The sequence below is a fragment of the Piliocolobus tephrosceles genome, chromosome 10 (genome assembly GCF_002776525.5).
Source record: "Piliocolobus tephrosceles isolate RC106 chromosome 10, ASM277652v3, whole genome shotgun sequence".
Lineage (NCBI taxonomy): Eukaryota > Metazoa > Chordata > Mammalia > Primates > Cercopithecidae > Piliocolobus > Piliocolobus tephrosceles.
The window spans coordinates 130,465,302-130,488,827 of record NC_045443.1 but is presented as its reverse complement, the minus strand read 5'-3'; the positions used below and the strand labels follow the sequence as shown (position 1 = coordinate 130,488,827).

The 23,526-nt window shown below is 43.9% G+C and overlaps 1 protein-coding gene across 12 annotated transcripts in view; it reads left to right on the top strand.

Moving 5' to 3' along the window:
• The window catches only part of ZNF605 (zinc finger protein 605), a 35,466-nt gene extending 14,014 nt beyond the window's left edge, over window positions 1-21,452 (top strand). For 9 of the 12 annotated variants that reach the window (XM_023196840.3, XM_023196837.2, XM_023196845.2 and 6 more), the window contains 3 exons: window positions 9,836-9,956; window positions 10,212-10,304; window positions 18,032-21,452. In XM_023196840.3, the coding sequence (XP_023052608.2) occupies window positions 9,836-9,956; window positions 10,212-10,304; window positions 18,032-19,818 (2,001 nt within the window). In that variant the 3' untranslated portion in view covers window positions 19,819-21,452. Of the gene's footprint in view, window positions 1-9,835; window positions 9,957-10,211; window positions 10,305-13,745; window positions 13,787-14,953; window positions 16,009-18,031 lie in introns of those variants that run through there. The other 3 variants (XM_023196846.2, XM_023196847.2, XM_023196848.3) reach the window with 3 other exon arrangements.
• The last annotated feature ends 2,074 nt before the right edge of the window (window positions 21,453-23,526 follow it).

Here is a 23,526-nt window from a genome sequence, read left to right as displayed (position 1 = left end):
CTTTTTTTTTTTTTTTTTTGAGACGGAGTCTCGCTCTGTCGCCCAGGCTGGAGTGCAGTGGCTGGATCTCAGCTCACTGCAAGCTCCGCCTCCCGGGTTTACGCCATTCTCCTGCCTCAGCCTCCTGAGTAGCTGGGACTACAGGCGCCCGCCACCTCGCCCGGCTAGTTTTTTGTATTATTTAGTAGAGACGGGGTTTCACCGTGTTAGCCAGGATGGTCTCGATCTCCTGACCTCGTGATCCGCCCGTCTCGGCCTCCCAAGTGCTGGGATTACAGGCTTGAGCCACCGCGCCCGGCCTTTTTTTTTTTTTTTTTGAGACGGAGTCTCGCTACTGTCGCCCAGGCTGGAGTGCAGTGGCGCGATCTCAGCTCACTGCAAGCTCCACCTCCCGGGTTTACGCCATTCTCCTGCCTCAGCCTCCCGAGTAGCTGGGACTACAGGCGCTTGCCACCTCGCCCGGCTAGTTTTTTGTGGTTTTTAGTAGAGATGGGGTTTTACCATGTTAGCCAGGATGGTCTTGATCTCCTGACCTTGTGATCCACCCGCCTCGGCCTCCCAAAGTGCTGGGATTACAGGCTTGAGCCACCGCGCCCGGCCTGTGTGCATCTTCTTTACCTGGCCTGAGGCATCAATTCAGGCACAGCAGAACTCTGGCCAGAAAGTTGAACATGACCTGAATGTCTTCCAGGCTGAGACAGGTTCTGAGTGCAATCCCAGAGGGCACACGTGGTCCCCTAGAAACAAAGACCGTCACAAGGTCAGACGCCCCAGCTGGGCACGCACGCCTCAGGTTGTGAGGTTAACAGGGATCCAACATGCCTTCCCAGGGTCAGGCCTCTGTCCAGTCTGGATCATTGGGTGTAGGCCTTGGCTTTAGAGGGCCTGCCTGGGACTAAGTTCCAAACCATTTTGTTTATCCATGACACCAGTTTGTTAGTCCACTCCTTATCAGAGTGTGCACAGTCTCTGGAGTTCTGCACAGAGCCCAGGAGCCGAGGCAGTCCTCTGCCTCTCCTTGTCAGCACCTTGAGGAAGCCGAGGTGTGGGCTCAGCAGCTGGTCCAAGTCCACAGCAACCACAGTCCATGGAAAGGCAGCATGAGGAGCTCTTGTGTTTGGTTTTTTTAGGAGGAGTAGAAAGCTTTTAGGAGCAGGTCTGAAAAATAAAGATCATTATTATTTTTCCCCTTTCCCTGAGCCTCCCCAGGTGCAAGTTTTGTTTTGTTTTTCTGTTATCTGTGTCCCATGTAGTAATCAAAACTTAAGAACAAAATATCTCCCGTTTTCATTCATGCGTGCCATCTGGAAAGGTTGTATACTAGAGGGACAAAATATTTTTATGTAACTTAACCAAAAAGATGTATCATGTTTAAGAATTGGTGAGCACAAAATCCTGAACTTTTAAAAGGTTTAACAATAGGTTTACATAATCTCCCGTCTATTTGAGTCTTCAGAAGGGGATGAAAGGGCCTTCACTCTTGCCTCGTGGAGTCTGAGATATCTGTAACTGGAGGAGAGGGGCGCGTGATGGAGGGCAGCCTGGAGGAGAGGGGCGCGTGATGGAGGGCAGCCTGGAGGAGAGGGACGTGAGACGGAGGGCAGCCTGGAGGAGAGGGATGTGAGACGGAGGGCAACCTGGAGGAGAGGGGCGCAAGATGGAGGGCAGCCTGGAGAAGGAGCCTGATGGAGAGCAGCCTGGAGGTACCCATGGGAAGTGCCCCGCGGGGAATGGCTGCATGACGCCTGAGGCCACTTGCCTGAGCTGTGTAGTCCAGGCTGCGGTTATCTTGTCCCCTCCCAGCAGCCAACAAAGTTGTCCGTCACAACACTCAGTTACCCTGTTGCTTGTGGGCGATATGGTTCCTCAGACACCCCATGATTGGGCCCATTGATGTGTAGCTTGGGCTGGGGCTGTTCTCGGATGCAGTGGGCTCAGGAAACCTGAACAGGAAGCAGATCTGGTCGTGTCGGGCCTGCTTAGTGTGGCCCAAGTCAGTGGAATGTGTGGGGTTGGCTGGGCCAAACCACAAGGAAACAGCGAAACATTCATCTATCTGCCAAGGATGTCATGGCCCATTGACCTGGGAATCTGCCCTTGGGCAGCGTTAGCCTTGACCGGAGTCTGGAAAGCGGGACAGCTGTTTCCTGTGATTCACCATCGTCTGAGAGCAGAAGCAGCACGCGCGGAGGCTCGGTCTAGGCCGTGTCTGCATCTCTGTGGGACGTTTCTCGTGGCTCCATAAGGAGGCGGTCAGTCACGTATCTGCTTGTTCTGGAGTGAAAAACATCTTAGTCTGCATTTAGCAAGTGCAGTTGGGTGGTTGTGTTTCTTGGGTCAGCACTGGAGTCTTTTTGGTGAGCAGCGGTATGGGTAACAAAATGCTTCTTAGGAGCAGAACTGATTTTTATCTAAATGTCTTGTTCTCAGGAACAGAAAACCAAATGTTCTCTTGTTGGGGACCAGCCTCAACACCACCCGCAGGGTACCCGAAGTCCGGTGGTGACAAAGGAATGAGAAGAGACAGGTTGAGCGTTCATAAAGGGGCCGGGCACGGTGGCTCACGCCTGTAATCCCAGCACTTTGGGAGGCAAAGGGGGGTGGATCACGAGGTCAGGAGATTGAGACCATCCTGACTAACATGGTGAAACCCTGTCTCTACTAAAAATACAAAAAAATTAGCCAGGCGAGGTGGCGGGCACCTGTAGTCCCAGCTGCTCAGGAGGCTGAGGCAGGAGAATGACGTGAACCTGGGAGGCGGAGCCTGCAGTGAGCTGAGATCCTGCCACTGCCCTGCAGCCTGGGCGACACAGTGACAGTACATCTCAAAAAAAAAAAAATTCTTAAAGGTGGGAGCCCGGGGGCCGGTTGCAAAATGGAGGCTGCAAAAGGCACCAAGTGTGGTCTCCACACTATGACTGAGTACAGTCACTTAGATCTAAGAAGCAGAAGTTCAGGGGTGAAACAGTGAAAGGGGGGTGGTGTGTCATACACCTAATCTATAGCAGTGGTGGTTTGGGTAAATTTTGTTTATGCTGAAGCAGCATAAACGTAACTGCTGATTTATTCTTTAACTTACGGGAGAGCAGCTGTGGGGAGTGGGCCTAACTAGGAGCCGGCATATCTGGCCACATTCCAGTGCTTCAAAGGAGTGTCTTTCTCCTTGAACACGGTGTTTATAGATAAGGGAGCAGGTCTTGCTCTGAGCGTGGGAACATGATGGCAATTAGAAGACTCTCCTCCTCAGAGGCCTCTCATGGCTTTCCACAGCTTATTTCCCCATATTTTTATGGCCAGTTTATGCAGGCACCCCACAAGCCCTTTTCCCAGCATTCTCTGTTCTTATTTATAAGTGGCAGCAAAACATTGGGTACATGTGTACACGAAGATGGGACCAGTAGACACTGGGAACCTCAAACGTGGGGAGGCAGGGAAGAGGGAAGCCTGTTGTGTTTTGTGCTCACCACATGGGTGACAGGATCAGTCGTACCCCAAACCTCAGCATTACACAGTAAACCCAGTAAACAAACCTGCACATGTACCTGTGACTCTGAAAGGAAGAGTTGAAATTATTTTTTTTGAAAAAGTCTTGTCTCCACTGGGAATCTTGTTTTACATGCCCATCTGAGGCTTGCTGGCGGCCTGATCCAAGGGCCGGGGAACGAGCGATAGCCTGTGCATCAGGTGGATTCAGTCTTCCGTATGCTGCTCTGTAATGGCCCTAACTGCAGCAGTTCCCATCAGGCACTGGGGGCAAAGGCTAGCAGGGGTGTACCTAGATGGGACATCAGTAACAACAGTACATTCAGGAACAGGGACCACATCATAGTCCTGTAGCATCCACAGTATGTTGGCCGTACACCACGTCTGTTGAGGGGAGGGCAATTTTCCTCCATGAGGCCCATAAGGTAAAGGCTTGGTGATTGTTTATGTTTGGGCCTGAAATTTCACACAGAGCTTTTTAACCAGGAGCCAGCTTCCTCAGAGGAGTTTTAAAACATGTCCAAGTTCATGTAATCAACATCACAGTCAGGACAGAATAGTTCTGTCACCCCACAGGAACTCTGTGCGGCCCCTTTGTGGCCATGCATCCCTTATCCCTGCCACCACTGATCTGTCCTCGGTCACTACAGCTTTGCCTTTTCCAGAATGTCCTATAAATGGAATCATGTCGGCCAGGCATGGTGGCTCATTCTTGTAATCCCAGCACTTTTAGGAGGCCAAGGTGGGCGGATCACCTGAGGTCAGGAGTTTGAGACCAGCCCAGCCACATGGAGAAACCCCATCTCTACTAAAAATACAAAAATTATTTGTGTTTTGTGTGTGGTGTGTGCACCTGTAATCCCAGCTACTCAGGAGGCTGAGTCAGGAGAATTGCTAGAACCTGGGAGGCAGAGGTTGCAGTGAACCAAGATTGCACCATTGCACTCCAGCCTGGGCAACAGAGTGAGATTCTATCTCAAGAAATAAAATAAAAATAAAAATAAAAATGGGATCATGTATGTGACCTTTTGACAGTGGCTTTTCTCACTCAGCATACCTTTGAGATTCATTCATATCTTGTCGGTAGTTTGTTCCTTTTTCTTGGCATGTGGTTCCCTTGAATACTATCCCATGTGTGGATGGGCCACAGTCCCTATCCATTCACTCATTGAAGGACATCTTGGTTGCTTCCACTTTTTAGCAGTTTTGAATAAAGCATTCATCTCCATATAGGTTTGAACATAAATTTTCAGGTGAATGTAAGTTTTCATTTTTTTTTTTTTTTTTTTTTTTTGAGACGGAGTCTCGCTCTGTTGCCGGGGCTGGAGTGCAGTGGCCGGATCTCAGCTCACTGCAAGCTCCGCCTCCCGGGTTTACGCCATTCTCCTGCCTCAGCCTCCCGAGTAGCTGGGACTACAGGCGCCGGCCACCTCACCCGGCTAGTGTTTTTTGTATTTTTTTAGTAGAGACGGGGTTTCACCGTGTTAGCCAGGATGGTCTCGATCTCCTGACCTCGTGATCCACCCGTCTCGGCCTCCCAAAGTGCTGGGATTACAGGCTTGAGCCACCGCACCCGGCCGTTTTTTTTTTTTTTTTGAGTCAGAGTTTCACTCTTGTCACCCAGGCTGGAGTGCAGTAGCACAACCTTGGCTCACTGCAACCTCTGCCTCCCAGGTTCAAACAATTATCCTGCCTCAGTCTCCCCAGTAGGTAGGATTACAGGTGTGCATCACCACACCCAGCTAATTTTTGTATTTTTAGTAGAAATGGGGTTTCACCGTGTTGGCCAGGCTGGTCTCAAACTCCTGACCTCAGGTGATCCTCCCGCCTCGGCCTCCCCAAGTGCTGGGATTACAGGTGTGGCATGAGCCATGAGCCACCATGCCTGGCCACCATCCATGTGTTTTCTTTGGTGAAATGTCAAGATATTTTGCTAATTTTTAAAATGGGATTATTTTCTTATTAATAGTTCTTTATATCCTGGATATGAGTGCTTTAGCAGGTATGTAATTTGCAAATAATTTTCTCTTAGTCTGTGCCATATCTTCTATTTCTCTTAACATTGTTTTTCACAGAACAAAAGTTCTTAATTTTGAAAAAGTCCAATTTATCAAATTTTTTTCTTAAATTGATCAGGCCTTTGGTGCTGTATCTAACTCATTGCCAAACCCAAAGTCATACAGGTTTTCTTTGGTTTTATTCTAAAAGGTTTATAGTTTTTTATGTTTAGGTCTGTGGTCCATTTTGAGTTAGTTTTGATATAAGGTGTGAGGTATGTGTTGAGATCTCTTCTTTTGCTTATGAGTATAAAATTATTCTGACATTATTTGTCACAAAGACTGTAGAATTGCTTTTTGTACTCTTGTGAAACAATTGAGTATATTTGTAGGGGCTTATTTTCGAGTTCTCTGTTCTGTTCCATTAACCTGTGTTTTTATCCTTTCACAAATTCCATCCTGTCTTAATTACTGTGCTTGTATAGGAAATCTTGAAATCAAGTAATGTGAGTCCTTTTATGTTTAAACTATTTGGAAGATAAATGTGCCTCTTTCATAGGCAGCATATAGCTGGGTTGCTTTATATTTTCCATTTCTGTTCTTTTGCTTCATTATAAATTTCTTCTGGTCTGTCTTCCAATTCACTTATTCCCTCTTCATCTTTTTCTACTCTACTCTTAAGCCCTTCCATTGACTTCTTAACTTTACTTACTATGCACTTTATCTCTAGGAGTTATATTTCATTCTTTTTCAAATCCGCTTATTCATTTGTATAGTCTTCTGATTCTTTTTCATACTTTCATTAGCATCTTTTATTTCTTTGAATATATTAAATGTATTTATTTTATATTCTGTGCTGACAGTTCAAATATCTCAAGTCTTTTATACCTCTCCTGTCTTTTTTAAAAATTAGATTTCTCAGGCCAGGTAAGGTGGCTCACGCCTGTAATCCCAGCACTTTGGGAGGCTGAGGCGGGCGGATCACCTGAGGTCAGGAGTTCAAGACCAGCCTGACCAACATGGCAAAACCCCATCTCTACTGAAAATATAAAAGTTACCTGGGCGTCGTGGCGTGTGCCTGTAATCTCAGCTATTCGGGAGGCTGAGGAAGGAGAATCACTTGAACCCGGGAGGCAGAGGTTGCAGTGAGCCAAGATCGCATCATTGCGTTCCAGCCTGGGCAACAGAGTAAGACTCCCATCTCAAAATAAATAAGTAAATAAATAGATTTCTTTTATTTTTTATTTTATTTATTTATTTATTTTTTGAGATGGAGTATCACTCTTGTTGCCTAGGCTGCAGTGCAGTGGCACGATCTCAGCTCTCTGCAACCTCCGCCTCCCGGGTTCAAGTGATTCTCCTGTCTCAGCCTCCTGAGTAGCTGGGAATACAGGTGCATGCCACCATGCCCAGCTAATTTTTGCACTTTTAGTAGAGACAGAGTTTCCCTGTGTTGGCCAGGCTGGTCTCGAACTCCTGACCTCAGGTGATCCGCCCGCCTCAGCCTCCCAAAATGTTGGGATTGCAGGCATGAGCCACCGCACCCAGCCAATTTTTTTTTTAATGTGTGCATTCTGGTTTCTCTTTTACTCTGTACTCATTTTTCTTGAACCTTTATTTGTGAGAATTATTTGGATCTCTTTCTCTAAATAGAATTTGCATTTGATTCTGCTGGATGCCTGAATGCACGTCACCCTCAAAAACACTTTAGAACTCTGTGCTTAAGGTTTTTGCAAAACACATCTATACTGGAGTTCAGCCCATACACCCATACAAATCTAGCTTGTTATAATTCTCAGGGACAATTTCTGACCTCTTTGTGTAACACTAACATTTGAAGCAAGCAATTAATTTTCTTTGATTTTTATTTTTCATTGACCCACACACAGAGTACTCCTTGTGTTCCAGCTTTATGAGGGAAAATAACCTATTAGTCCTCTATGCTTGGGCTTGTTCTAAGCCTTTCTTCTTTCTTCTATGTTCCTTGTAACTGTTGGGACAGGAATGTTCAAATTTACCTGAATCCAAATGGAGGCTGACCTCTGCTTACCTCTCACGTTTTCCACTTTCCCTTTTAAAGAGGACAGGACCTTTCCCACCGCTCCCACTCCCACTTCCTCTCTTATATTCCTGAACTTTCATCCCTGAGAAAACACACTCTGTTTCCATGCCTTTGCTCATGGTGCTGCCTTGAGAGTGTCCTTTTCCTCATCCCCCTCTGTGACCAGGACTTTCTAAAGACCCTTCATAAGCCTTACTTCTTTATAGCACCTGAGCCGGTGTTGTCAAATCCAGTGTTTTTATCCCTGTTTTGTCTCTATATTCTGTAAATGCTAGTTTCATAGTCCTGTAACCTTATTCACTCTGGCCTGAAGGGTACTTGAGAACATGATATGTTTCTACTCGTTTTTAAATTTCTGATACCTGTTATGGTTCCTGGAATCTTTTTTTCTTTTCTTTTTTGTTTTTTTTTGAGATGGAATCTTGCTCTATTGTCCAGGCTGGAGTGCAGTGGCGCAATCTTGGCTCACTGCAGCCTCCACCTCCAGGGTTCAAGGGATTCTCCCGTCTCAGCCTCCCGAGTAGCTGGGATTACAGGCATGCACCACCACGCTTGGCTAATTTTGTGTTTTTAATAGGATGGGGTTTCACCATGTTGACCAGGCTGGTCTCCAACTCCTGACCTCAGGTGATCCACCCGCCTCAGCCTCCCAAAGTGCTGGAATTTCAGGAGTGAGCCACCGTACCCAGATAGTTCCTGGAATCTTAATTGCTCAATATGTGTGTTTTGGAAGATATCTAAAATAGCTGGCCAGTTCTTACCTGGGAGCAGAATCACTCCCAGAGGAAAGAGAGTGGGTTTTGGTTTGTTTTGTTATTTATTTATTTGAGATGGAGTCTCACTCTGTTGCCCAGGCTGGAGTGCAGGGGTGCAGTCCTGGCTCACTGCAACCTCCATCTCCCAGGTTTAAGTGATTCTTCTGCCTCAGTCTCCCTAGTAGCTGGGATTACAGGCGCCCGCCACCATGCCCAGCTAAGGATGTGTGTGTGTGTGTGTATTTTTAGTAGAGATGGAATTTCACCATGTTGGCCAGGCTGGTCTTGAACCCCTGGCCTCAGGTGATCCACCCACCTCAGCCTCCCAAAGTGCTGGGATTACAGGCGTGAATTACCATGCCCGGCCAGTGACTGAGAGATTTTACTGTCATTAGCAGACAGAGGCCAGGCATGCTGCAGGGCTTAACTGCATGGGACAATGTTGCTTAGCTAAAATTGGTTCTCAAATACCAGTGGCACCTTTGAGAACCACTGTATTGTTTAAAGACAACCTATTCTGGTTTCTTGTTCAGTAGATAGGTAGATGGATGAATGAATTCACAATGATAAATATTTTTAAGCTGGGTGCGGTGGCTCATGCCTGTAATCCCAGCACTTTGGGAGTCCGAGGCGGGCAGATCACGAGGTTAGGTGTTCAAGACCAGCCTGGCCAACATGGTGAAACCCCGTCTGTACTGAAAATACAAAAATTAACTGGGCGTGGTGGCGCGCGCCTGTAATCCCAGCTACTCAGGAGGATGAGGCAGGAGAATCGTTTAAACCTGGGAGGCAGAGGTTGCAGTGAGCCGAGATCACACCATTGTACTCCAGTCTGGGCAACAGCGTGAGACTCTGCCTCTAAAAATATATATATTTTTTTAGACATTTCTTGCTCAAAGCATAATTCAAGATTATTTTATATTATGTTATATTATATTATATTATATTATATTATATTATATTATATTGTATTAGTTATTCATTATTGTATAACAAATTATCCCAACCCTCAGAGGCTGAAAACAGCAAACATTGATCTCACAGTTTCTGGGCTTAGGAATCTGCCAGGTGCTTCCCAGTTGGTTTCAGTTGAGGGTCTCACATGGTGCAGTGATGAAGGTGTTGAGAAGGGCTGCTGTCATCGCAGGGTGCAGCGAGGAAGGAGCTAGCTCCTCCAGGCTCACTCAGTGACTGTTGGGGAGCCTCAGTTCCATGGCACATGAGCTTCCACATGGCGACCTTACAACACAGCAGCCAGACTCCTCCAGAGAGAGAGAGTGCCCAGGATAGAAGTTGCATTTCTTTCTAACCTAGTCTTGGAAGTGGCATCTCATCATTGTTCCCCTATTCTGTTCAGGAGAATGAGTCAGCTGAGTCCAGCCCACAGTCAAGAGGGGAGGATCACACAAAAGCATGAATACCAGAGTCAGAGGTCACTGGGGCCATCTTGGAGGCCGCCTACCACAAATACAGAAGGAAGTATTTTACAAGACCAAGTGAGAACCACTTCAGGTTTAACAGGGATTGTGCTTTTCCAGATATCATTTGAGGATGTGGCGGTGGATTTCACGTTGGAGGAATGGCAGCTACTTAATCCTACTCAGAAGAACTTGTACAGAGATGTGATGTTGGAGAACTATAGCAATCTGATTTTCTTGGGTAAGAACATTCTTCTTCTTGAGTAAGAACATTCTTATGTAACTTACTGTATGGCCAGTAACTGTTTGGCCTGTGAGGAGTTTGTTGATTTTGGACGTAAGTTTTACATGTCAAAGATTATTTGACTTTTATACTAAATTGAAAGATTTTCATTCACTTGCTTTATTTCACAGCCTTTGTAATAAAACATTCTTCATATTTAAGACTCTTAGCCCAAGCAGTTAGGTCCAAGTCCTCTGTGTTTCCAATCGACAGGTTATCAAATTCTCAAACCTGATGCAATTTTCAAACTGGAACAACAAGATCCATGGATAATAGGTCAAGAAATCCTAAATCAAAACTTTTCAGGTGAGGAATAATCAGGTTTATGAGATACAGTGAACATTTAATCTCTGGTTTTTGATGACAGGTGGGCACTTTTAAAATGTTGTTTAAAACTATTTAAAGTTCCTGAATCTTTTTTTTTTTTTTTGAGATGGAGTCTCGCTCTGCCGCCCAGGCTGGAGTGCAGTGGCCGGATCTCAGCTCACTGCAAGCTCCGACTCCCGGGTTCACGCCATTCTCCTGCCTCAGCCTCCCAAGTAGCTGGGACTACAGGCGCCCGCCATGTCGCCCGGCTAGTTTTTTGTATTTTTAGTAGAGACGGGGTTTCGCCATGTTAGCCAGGATGGTCTCGATCTCCTGACCTTGTGATCCGCCCGTCTCGGCCTCCCAAAGTGCTGGGATTACAGGCTTGAGCCACCACGCCCGGCTAAAGTTCCTGAATCTTTAGAATTCACTCAAGATTGGTGACATGAGTTCTTCATGATTTTTAATGGATGTGCTCCATAACGTGTTCTCCACATCGGGATGTGTCTTTTCTCTATGGAGTTTATGATGAAATGTATCCCTCTTATTCAGTGGCACAGATTAGTGGCCATTTAGAACCCCACTTTCTTGGTTAAGGCTCTCTTTATGAATTCATAGTTTTTTTCTTCTTTTAGATAACACTGATTGCCTTTGCGTTTATTTAAACTTAAACTTTTAATTTATTATTTTTCTTCTCTTCCTGTAATTTGATATATTTCTGTTTTAAAACCACAGAGAATAGAAGATGAACCCACTGATACAGAATGAAGATCTAGGCCGGGCGCAGTAGCTCATGCCTGTAATCCTCATGCTTTGGAGGTTGGGGAGAGGGCAAGGCACGATAGTCACGTAAGGCCAGGAGTTTGAGACCAACCTGGGCAACAAAGCAAGACCCCATGTCTACTACTACTACTACTACTACTACTAATAATAATAATAATAATAATAATAACTTAGCCAAATATGCTGGTGTGCGCCTCTAGTGCCAGCTACTTGGGTGGCTGAGGTGGGAGGATTGCTTGAGCCCAGGAGCTGGAAGCTGCAGTGAGCCACGGATGTGCTAGGCAACAGAGTGAGACCCTGTCTCTAAAAACAAAAGCACATAAAAAAACCCAATACTTTAAACATAGTAAGGAGATTTTGCTTCTTACCTTCCTCTGTACAGACTAAGGATTTTCAAGTCAGTTCCCAGTGCATTTTTCTGGTACATTTGATGTTTAACTTCTCTAAAGCTTCTCTCCCATCCCATCACATAGTCAGGTGGGTTTAAGTACCCGTTACCTTTATGTTGAAGAACCTCGTGGTATGAGAACATCTTATCTCTCCATTTATTTTTCTGTGCCCAGAAGTCATTATTAACTCCATTTCGGCTAGATTCTTCCTCACTGCTCTTCTGAAATTTTTCTCTGCATCTGTGCGTTTGATTATGGTACAGTTTCCCCAGGTAGACTTCACTTTCAGCTCTTTTCTTCAACTCCAGTGAATGTTCCTCGACTCACAGCTTTTTCTGAAATCTCTACCCATGTGGCATCTATAATATAGTAACTCAGGCCTGATAAGACATTGTCTGAAATTCCTAAAACAACTAGGTCCTAAGATTTTTCCCCCATGAAGAGAGATGGCCAGTAGCGTAGTCTGTGCTCTCTGTGGAATTTGTGGTAGGTACTTATTTGATTTTTAAAAATCGGTTATTATGGAGCCAAATAAAGAAAAGTCTTGTTTGTCAGATGTTTCTTCAGTAGAAAAGTTTCCATCTAAGAATCTACCTTGGGAAATATTTATTTTTAATTTTTTTTTAGATAAGGTCTCCCTTTGTCACCCAGGCTGAAGTATAGTGGCACAGTCACAACTCACTGCAGCCTTGACCTGTCTGGACTCATGAGCTCCTTCCACTTCAGCCTCCCCAGTAGCTCCGACTACCACCACACCCAGCTAATTTTAAAAATTTTGGCTTTTTTGGAGAGACAGGATCTCACTATGTTGCCCAGGCTGGTCTCAAACTCTGGGCTCAAGTGATCCTCTGCTTTGGCTTCCCAAAGTGCTAGGATTACAGGAGTGAGCCAGAATGCACAGCAGGGAAATATTTCAGGTTGCAGATGTCTAGGAACCATTCCCATTGTTTTTTAGGTCTGAGTATGTGCAGTTTGGAAAAGCTGTAAAGATAGATATTATGTTCCCCTATTAATTTAGACCCACTTCTCATGTGGAATGAGAGGAACTGAAAAGAAATGAGTCATGAAATAACTTTGTAGGATTTTAATTAATTAATTAATTTATTTATTTATTTATTTTTTTTTTTTTTTTGAGATGGAGTCTCACTCTGTCGCCCGGGCTGGAGTGCAGTGGCCGGATCTCGGCTCACTGCAAGCTCCACCTCCTGGGTTCACGCCATCCTCCTGCCTCAGCCTCCCGAGTAGCTAGGACCACAGGCACCCGCCACCTTGCCCGGCTAGTTTTTGTATTTTTTAGTAGAGACGGGGTTTCACAGTGTTAGCCAGGATGGTCTCGATCTCCTGACCTCGTGATCCGCCCGTCTCGGCCTCCCAAAGTGCTGGGATTACAGGCTTGAGCCACCGCGCCCGGCCAAGGATTTTAATTTAGAAGACAATATAAAACCATAAAATATTCAGCAATTCAGTATTTGAACATGAAGCATTTGTGTTAAAGTGCAAAATTAATTCTCAAGATTAATGATACTGAAAGGAACTACTTTAGAAGCTCAATGATAAGCGAATACTATTTATCCTACCTATATTGAGGGCGTGTTATGTGCTATGCAGTGGGGATACATTAGTGAAAAAGGCAAACCTGTTCCCTACCCTCATACAGTTTACATTCTACTGGAAGAGATATGAGTAAAAGGATTACCTATTTGATAAGTACTATGAAGGAAAGAAAGAGCCAGGCGCGGGGGCTCAAGCCTGTAATCCCAGCACTTTGGGAGGCCGAGACGGGCGGATCACGAGGTCAGGAGATTGAGACCATCCTGGCTAACGTGGTGAAACGCCGTCTCTACTAAAAAAATACACAAAACTAGCTGAGCGAGGTGGCGGGCGCCTGTAGTCCCAGCTACTCTGGAGGCTGAGGCAGGAGAATGGCGTAAACCCGGGAGGCAGAACTTGCAGTGAGCTGAGATCCGGTCACTGCACTCCAGCCTGGGCGACAGAGCGAGACTCCGTCTCAAAAAAAAAAAAAAAGAAAGAGAGAAAGAGGGTATTTGTTTGTGTGCCATCAAAATGACATTTTAGTGGGCATGATATGGTGGCTTATGCCTGTAATCCCAGTGCTTTGGGAGGCCAAGACAGGAGTATTGCTTGAGGCCAGGAGTTGAAGGCCAGCCTGGGCAACATAGCAAGACCCCATCTCTGCAAGAAGAATATGAAAAATTAGCCAGGCATGCTGGCACACACCAACAGTCTCAGCTACTTGTGTGACTGAGGCAGAAGGATCACTTCAGCCTGGGAGTTTGCAGCTGCAGTGAGGTATGATGACCCTACCTCTTCATTCCTTGGGCAACACAGTAATATCCTGACTAAAAAATCGCAAAAGACTACTTTTAAGTCTATACATAAACTACTTTATTATTGTTTACCATTTAATTCATTAATTTGGATAGACTTTTTTTTTTGAGACGAAGTCTCACTCTGTCACCAGGCTGGAGTGCAGTGGTGCAATCTCAGCTCACTGCAACCTCCGCCTCCCAGGTTCAAGCAATTCTCCTGCCTCAGCCTCCCGAATAGCTGGGATTACCGGTGTGCTCCACCACGCCTGGCTCATTTTTGTATTTTTAGTAGAGACGGGATTTCGCCATGTTGATCAGGCTGGTCTTGATCCCTTGACCTCGTAATCTGCCTGCCTCAGCCTCCCAAAGTGCTAGGATTGCAGGCGTGAGCCACCACGCCTGGCCTGGATAGACATATTTTTAATCCCATCTTGATTTGATTTTAATTTAAAATTATTGTTTTCCTTTGTTCTCACATCTTATAAAACAATTTTCTGTCAACTCTTCAACTGGATCTCACACTTGTCTACATGACTCTTGCTTTTGATCTTCAAACGTCTTTGCATAGTCTTTTTCATCTCAATGAATAGTATTATCATATTTATTTATGCCTGAAACACTGAGTATTTCTTTCTTTCTTTTTTTTTTTTTTTTGAGAAGGAGTCTCTCTGTGTTGCCAGGCTGGAGTGCGGTGGCGCGATCTCAGCTCACTGCAACCTCTGACTCCCTGGTTCAAGTGATTCTCCTGCCTCAGCCTCCCGAGTAGCTGGGATTACAGGCATGCGCCACCACACCCAGCTAATTTTGTATTTTTAGTAGAGATGGGGTTTCACCATGTTGGCCAGGATGGTCTCGATCTCCTGATCTCATGATTCGCCCATCTTGACCTCCAAAATTGCTGGGATTACAGGCATGAGCCACTGCACCTGACCAACATTGAGTCTTTCTTTAATTTTCCATATTAGCAGTGGTACTTCCTCTGAAATTACATTTTATTTTTGAGATGGGGTCTCAGTCACCCAGGCTGATGTGCAGTGGCTCACTCTCAGCTCACACAACCTCCGCCTCCCAGGCTCAAGTGATCCTCCCATCTCAGCCTCCCAAGTAGCTGGGATTACAGGCGTGCACCACCACACCCGGCTAATTTTTGTATTTGGGTAGAGATGGGGTTTCGATATGTTGGCCAGGCTGGTCTTAAACTCCTGGGGTCAAGTGATCCACCCACCTCAGCCTCCTAAAGTGCTGGGATTCCAGGCATCAGTCACCACAGCCAGCCTGCTTCATCTCAAATTCTGATGTCTGAAAATTAGATGAGGCTTTTTGCCCCAAGAAAAGAGTAGTTTTTTGGGTTTTTTTTGTTTGTTTGTTGTTTGTTTTGAGCCTCTGTCTCACTCTGTCCTCTGGGGTGGAGTGCAGTGATGCAGTTACGGCTCACTGCAACCTCAACCTCTCAGGCTATAGTGATCCACCCCCTCTGCCTCACAGGTAACTGGGACTTAAGGTGTGCACCACCACACATGGCTAATTTTAGAAAAAAAAAATTTGTAGAGACAGGTTCTCTGTATGTTGCCCGGGCTGGTCTCAAACTCCTGGGCTGAAGACAAGCAGTCCTCCCACCTCAGCCTCCCAAAGTGCTGGGATTGTAGGTGTGAGCTGCCACCAGGCTCAGCCTCGTTTTATATTTGAGACCATGCCAGATCTTTTCATCTTGCAGAGTACTTCCTGAGAATATTACCCCACAATTGCTAGTAAAGAATATCATCAAAAAGTCAATAAACTTTTAAAATATGTAATAAATGGTCTTGTAGAAATCACAAACAATTGTACTTATTGGATGAAAATATCTGTCCTACTATTATACAAAAAATTATTATGGTTAGGAGTAATTTCCAATGATAGCATTACATATAGGTACAATATATACTTTATAGATTCAATTATAGGTCCAATTAAGGGAGGATGAATGTGAAGAAGTTAAATAAAAGTGTTGATGCTGAGCTCTGGAGAACTCTTAGATAATTACAAAAGGAAGTTTTACTGATGATGGTGAAGTTATTGACATCAGTGATTTAAGTAATGATCCTGAATAAGAATATTTTATAGGCCAGGCACGGTGGCTCAAGCCTGTGAATCCCAGCACTCTGGGAGGCCGAGACGGGCGGATCACGAGGTCAGGAGATCGAGACCATCCTGGCTATCATGGTAAAACCCCATCTCTACTAAAAAATACAAAAAAAAAAAAAACTAGCTGGGCGAGGTGGTGGGTGCCTATAGTCCCAGCTACTCGGGAGGCTGAGGCAGGAGAATGGCATAAACCCAGGAGGCAGAGCTTGCAGTGAGCTGAGATCCGGCCACTGCACTCCAGCCTGGGCGACAGAGTGAGACTCTGTCTCAAAAAAAAAAAAAAAAAATTTTATAAATGCAACAATAGTACAAAAATTTAATGTTTCTTATCTTTCAGGTGTAAAGTTGGTATTGTACATTTATTCTGCATTATATCCCTTTTTCTATTATACTATTCAACAACGTATACTGATGTTGCATTTTTATGTTTTTATTAATCACATTCTTAACTATATTGTGAAGCTTTGTAATGGTGTTGTACTTACCTCTTTTCTTCTCTGATCTTTTCATGCTAACTTCTGGACACATGGTAGATAATCGTAGATTATTTTCAAAAAAGTAAACTAATCACCTCAGTATTTGATTGGAAATTGCTCCAGGCTTTTTCATCTCATGATCACTGTTCTTTAAGTATATTTAATATTTCCTCATTTAAAAGTTAATGTATTTGACCAGGCGTGGTGGCTCACACCTGTAATCCCAGCACTTTGGGAGGCCAACACGGGTGGATCATAAGATCACGAGATCGAGACCATCCTGGCCAACCTGGTGAAACCCTATCTCTCCTAAAAATACAAAAAATAGCCAGGTGTGGTGGTGCAAACCTGTAGTCCCAGATACTCAGGAAGCTGAGGCAGGAGAATCGCTTGAACCCGGGAAGTGGAGGTTGCAGTGACCTGAGATCATGCCACTGCAATCCAGCCTAGCGACAGAGCAAGACTCCCTCTCAAAAAAATAAAAATAAATAAGGCCAGGCGCAGCGGCTCATGCCTGTAATCCCAACACTTTGGGAGGCCGAGGTGGGTGGATCACAAGGTCAAGAGATTGAGACCATCCTGGGCAACATGGTGAAACCCCGTCTCTACTAAAAATACAAAAATTTGCTGGGTGTCGTGGTGCATGCCTGTAGTCCCAGCTACTTGGGAGGCGGAGGCAGGAGAATTGCTTGAACCCAGGAGGCAGAGGTTGTAGTGAGCTGAGATCACACCACTGTACTCCAGCCTGGTGACCGCATGAGGCTCCGTCTCAAAAACATAAATAAATAAATAATAAAAATAAAAGTTCAGGCTGGGCGCGGTGGCTCACGCCTGTAATCCCAGCACTCTGGGAGGCCGAGGTGGGCGGATCACAAGGTCAGGAGATTGAGACCATCCTGGCTAACGCGGTGAAACCCCGTCTCTATAAAAATACAAAAAATTAGCCGGGCGCGGTGACGGGCACCTGTAGTCCCAGCTACTTGGGAGGCTGAGGCAGGAGAATGGCGTTAACCCGGGGCAGCGGAGCTTGCAGTGAGCCAAGATCGTGCCACTGCACTCCAGCCTGGGCAACAGAGCAAGACTCCGTCTCAAAAAAATAAATAAATAAATAAATAAAAGTTCGTGTATTTAAACATTTGTAATTTAAAAATTGGCTGGGCGCAGTGGTTCACACCTGTAATCCCAGCACTTTGGGAGGCCGAGACGGGAGGATCACAAGGTCAGGAGATTGAGACCATCCTGGCTAACACGGTGAAACCTCATCTCTACTAAAAATGCAAAAAATTAGCCGGGTGCGGTGGCGGGCGCCTGTAGTCCCAGCTACACGGGAGGCTGAGGCAGGAGAATGGCATGAACCTGGGAGGCGGAACTTGCAGTGAGCCAAGATTACGCCACTGCACTCCAGCCTGGGCAACAGAGCAAGACTCCATCTCAAAAAAAAAAAAAATTAATAAAAAAATAAAAATTAATTTTCATTTCTGTTAAAATTGTCAATGCCCAATAAGTACACATTATTTGAGAGATTTTTTAAAAACTAGGATTATGGCCCAATTTCAGAAGGTTTATATGATAAGCATAATAATTGAAGGAATTACACAGTATGGTTCATTTTTTTCTCTTTTTAGAAGTCTGGCTAGATAATCCCAAAACGTGGCTCCGAGATAATCAAGACAACTTTAAAAGTATGGAGAGAGGCCATAAATATGATGTTTTTGGAAAAATATTTAATTCAAGCATAAACGTTATTCATGTAGGAATGAGATCCCATAAATGTGGCACAGGAGAAAAAAGTTTGAAACGTCCTTTTGATTTGCTTATTCCAAGAAATAACTGTGAAAGAAAGAAAATTGATGAGCTCAATAATAAATTATTATTCTGTATCAAACCTGACAGAACCCATGGTGGAATAAAATACTGTGATTGCAATACATGTAGAAAACCCAGCAACAAAGAGCCATGGCTCACTGCTAATCATACGCACACAGGAGTCTATTTATGCATGGAATGTGGCAGATTTTTTAACAAGAAGTCACAACTTGTTATACACCAGAGAACTCATACAGGAGAGAAGCCCTATCAATGCAGTGAGTGTGGAAAAGCCTTCTCACAGAAGTCACTGCTCACTATTCATCAAAGAACTCACTCAGGAGGAAAACCGTATGGGTGCAGTGAATGTCAGAAAGCTTTTAGTAGGAAGTCACTCCTCATTTTACATCAGAGAATTCACACTGGAGAGAAGCCGTATGGATGCAGTGAATGTGGAAAAGCCTTCAGTAGGAAGTCGCAGCTTAAAAGACATCAGGTAACTCACACAATAGAGAAACCCTATAGTTGCAGCGAGTGCGGGAAAGCATTCTCGCAGAAATTAAAACTCATCACACATCAGAGAACGCACACAGGAGAGAAACCCTATACGTGTAGTCACTGTGGAAAATCCTTCTTTTGGAAGTCGCAGCTTATTACTCATCAGAGGACCCACACAGGGAAGAAACCTTATGCATGTAGTGAGTGTCAAAAAGCCTTCAGCAGGAACTCACTTCTCATTAGGCATCAGAGGATTCATACAGGAGAGAAGCCCTACGAATGCAATGAATGTGGTGAAGCCTTCATCAGAAAACCACAACTGATTAAACATCAGATAACTCACACAGGAGAGAAGAACTATCGATGCAGTGATTGTGAAGAGGCCTTCTTTAAGAAGTCAGAGTTAATAAGACATCAAAAAATTCACTTAGGAGAGAAACCATATGGATGCATTCAATGTGGGAAAACCTTCTTTGGGAAGTCCCAGCTCCTAACGCATCACAGAACACACACTGGAGAGAAGCCTTATGAATGCAGTGAGTGTGGGAAGGCCTTCACCCAGAAGTCAAGTCTGATATCACATCAGAGAACACATACAGGTGAGAAACCCTATGAATGCAGTGAATGCAGGAAAACCTTCAGCGAGAAGTCAAGTCTCATTCATCACCAGAGAACTCATACTGGAGAAAAGCCTTTTGAATGTAGTGAATGTAGGAAAGCTTTTGCTTGGAAGCCACAGCTTCTTAGGCATCAGAGAATTCATACAGGGGAGAAACCCTATGAATGCAATGAATGTGGGAAAGCATTTGTTCAGAAAGTGCAGCTCATTAAGCATCAAAGAAATCACACGGGAGAGAAAACCTATGGATGCAATGATTGTGCAAAAGCTTTCTTTGAGAAGGCACAGCTCATTATACATCAGAGAATTCATACAGGAGAGAGACCATATAAATGTGGTGAATGTGGAAAGTCTTTCACGAGAAAGTCACACCTTATGAGGCATCAGAGGATTCATACAGGAGATAAATACTATGGATGCAATGAGTGTGGGACCACCTTCAACAGGAAGTCGCAGCTTATGATACATCAGAGAAATCATATAATATAAAAATCATAAGTTTGGCGAATTCAGAAAGGTTGCTATCAAATGTCATACTTTCTAACACTTTTGAGGATGAATAAGGGAGAGAAACCCTATTGAGGCAGTGACTGTTGAAAAAGCTTGAATTGAGGAGTCAAGAGTCACTATGCAGAATTTAAAAAGGAGAGTTTTTAAAAAGTAAACAATGTAAAAAATGTCATCTCCCAGAAGACACTACTCATTACATATTGGATGACTCATTGAGATGAAAACCTTATTAGTGTTGTGATAGTACAGAAGCTTTTAGTCAAAAGTCAGCTTATTAAATGTTTAGCATACCTAAACAGGAAGAAAATTATATTGTTATAACAAGCAAGTGAAAGATTTCAAGAAAGGACAACTCACTGTGCACCTGAGAATCCTCAATACCTACAGAGGTTCATACTGACGAGTAGTCTCAATAATGTAAAGAATTTGACAAGCGTGATGCTATTGAAATAGTTCTGTAAGGAAGTGGTGCTCTGTATGTATAAATTATTATAAAAAGCAGTCAATTGTAAGTGTTAGGTGTGTTTACTTAGATGTGAAGAGTTCTGCTTTCTGCTGTGATGGAATAACAACAGTCAGATTTCCTTTCCTGCCTTAAACAACTAGAAACTGTCCAATACATATAATATATAATGGTTTTTAGACATAGGACAAGCACAGTAGATTTTCTCTCCTGCCTTAAACAACTAGAAACTGTCCAATACATGTAATATATAACGGTTTTTAGACATAGGACGAGCACAGTAGATTTTCTCTCCTGCCTTAAACAACTAGAAGCTGTCCAATATATGTAATATATAACGGTTTTTAGACATAGGACAAGCACAGGTTTGTGATCCTCAGGAGACTGTAGACAGAGTGAGGTGAGCACCAAGGTTTCTCAGCCTGCCCCTCATGGCAGTTACTAGGCTGTGGTTCAGGGAAGGGAAACAGTAAATCTTGCTGAATTGAAGAGACAGGATTGGCAGTTGGGGAGGCCACAGCAGCTAGAATTTGCAGGGGAAAGTACTGGAGAGATGGGATCTTCCTAGAGACAGGGCTCAAGAAGTCTGCAGAGAGTGCCCTGAGTCCTTTGGCTTAGTACTGACTTGGCACTGAGGCCAGGAAAAGAAGCACTGGAAAGGAACAGGCTGAACAATTCCTGGAACTCATGCAGGGCTGGGAATAGTTTATGTTCTCAGCAGCCAGAGTGGAAACAGATTCTAACACATGGAGCATCCGGTAGAATTCTCAGAGGGTTTTGTTTTAGTAGTGAGGCTACTTAGCTCTAGATTAAAAAGCTACTCTGGACCTGTAGTGTCCGGCATCCCAAAAAAAACTTATCTGGCATGCAAGGAAGCAATAAAGTATGACTTATAACCAGGAGAAAAATCAATAGAAACCCAGAAAAGACAGAGGTGATGGAATTAGTAGACAAGGGTATTAAAAGAGCTATTGTAAATATAAAGTAGAGGAAAACAATACCCCCACATAGGCAAGAAGTTGATGAAACCTGAGGTATAAGAGATACTTTTAATGGCCAAAATAGAACTAGGGATGAAAACACCTTCTGATTTTGTTAAAATCCCAGGTGGAGAGATTAGATAAAGAAAAAGAAAAAAAAATCAATGAACTTGAAGAGTAAGAATAAAAACTACCAAAATGTTATACAGAGAGACAAAAAGACTTAAAGAGAATAGGAAAACAGTTACAGTGGTGTAATATATGTGTAACTGGAGTCCCAGAAGGAGAGGAGAAAATGAAGAGGCAGGAAGAAGTATTTGAATAAATATTGGCTAAAGTTTTTCCAAATCTGATGAAAACAATACCCCCACATATTCAAGAAGTTCAAATGACCTGAAGTAGAATAAACATAATTTATTTCACAGCAGTGCACCTCAGAGTCACATTCAAGAAAAGCACTGATAAACAGAATAATTTTAAAACACCTTGAGAAAAAAAGATAATACATACACAGGAACAAAGAATGGCAGCAAATTTATGGTGAGAACTATGCAAGCTATAAAACAATGGAGTATTATCTCTAAATTCCTGAATGAAATAAACAACAAACCCTGCAACCTAGAATTCTGTTTCCATCAAAAACGTTTTCAAAAATGAAGGCAAAATAAAGACTGTTTCAGACAAACTAAATCAAAGATAATTTTATTACCTGTAGACCTGTCTTCAGGAAATATGAAAGGAAGTTTGAGGGCAGCAGGAAAATAATACAAAACTTAAGTTTGGGTCTGTACAAAGGAATGAAGTTCTGAAAATGGTGAATATGTGGGTAAATATAACAGATATTTCTCTCTTTTTAAAATATTTTTAAAAGGGAATTGGCTGCTTAAAGCCAAAGTAATGATAACATATTTGGAGTTTATTTAGAAGTAAAGTGTGAAGATGATAACACTTAAGTGTGAATTGTTAAACAGAGTTGAGTAGACTGCATCATCTGAGTCAGAAGCCTGTTCCTTCCGGGCTCAGGGTAACTTGAATTTGTACCAGGCACATGACAGAAAGTGTATGGATTGTGGATCTGCATGTGTGCTGAGTGTTCCCTATTTCTTTGATCCCTTTTCCCCCATTTTCTGCTCTGCTCCCCCCAAGACTGTGTTCTAGAGATGGGTTTCTTCATAGGTTTGAACAATGGGAGATACCAGAAAGAGATCAGATGGGAGGAGAAAAAAAGGTATTTACGACCATTCCCTTCCTCCTGCCTGGACCATGGTTTAGGTAGCTTCTGTGTTCCCATAAGGATACAGCTCCCTTTGGGAAGCCCCCGTCTATGGCTGTAGATCTCTTGGTTTCCGTTGACACCATTCCCTCTCCATGATCTTCAGACTTTACTACTGGGTGCTTCCCCAACCCACTGGTTGGGTGTCTTTAATTGTGAACACATATTTGTAAATAGTGCCTTTCTTTGTTCTTAAGTTAATATTTTAAGTGTGCCATTTATTTTCTGTGCCATCTGTTAAATGATGGGCATTTAATAAAATTGTGATAATCAGTTATCAGTACAAGTGCCTCATAGTGCATGGGCTGAAATGTCTCAAGATTCCCCACACTATGTATCAGTATTTTCTATCTGTATTTGGACAATGCAGTAGAAATTATAACAAATACAAAGTTCTTTGTGCTTTTCTGCTGCATATGTCGTAGCTCTGGAGATTGTTACCATCTGCTACAGATATAAATGGACTTGCAGTTATTACTAAGCCCCTCTTCAGTAATAGAAAGACTTATGAAGTCTTTTACTACCTCTGGGTCAGCCAAACAACCTTCAAAAAGCATCACTATTTAGGTTAAATATCCATGGACAAGAAACAAGATAATCAGTTACTGAGTGAAGAAAGACAAGAATGATATCCCACACTTCCCAGCTCTCTCAAGTGTTATGCTGTGCAATTAAAATATCCCTGTCCCATCATCTGCTATTATTTATTGTGTATAATTCATGTAATCTGTAGCCTGTGGGCAAGTCTTTACCCTTCAGTAGTCAAGATTATGTTACAGGCCGGGCGCGGTGGCTCAAGCCTGTAATCCCAGCACTTTGGGAGGCCGAGACGGGCGGATCACGAGGTCAGAAGATCGAGACCATCCTGGCTAACCGGTGAAACCCCGTCTCTACTAAAAAAAATACAAAAAACTAGCCGGGCGCGGTGGCGGGCGCCTGTAGTCCCAGCTACTCGGGAGGCTGAGGCAGGA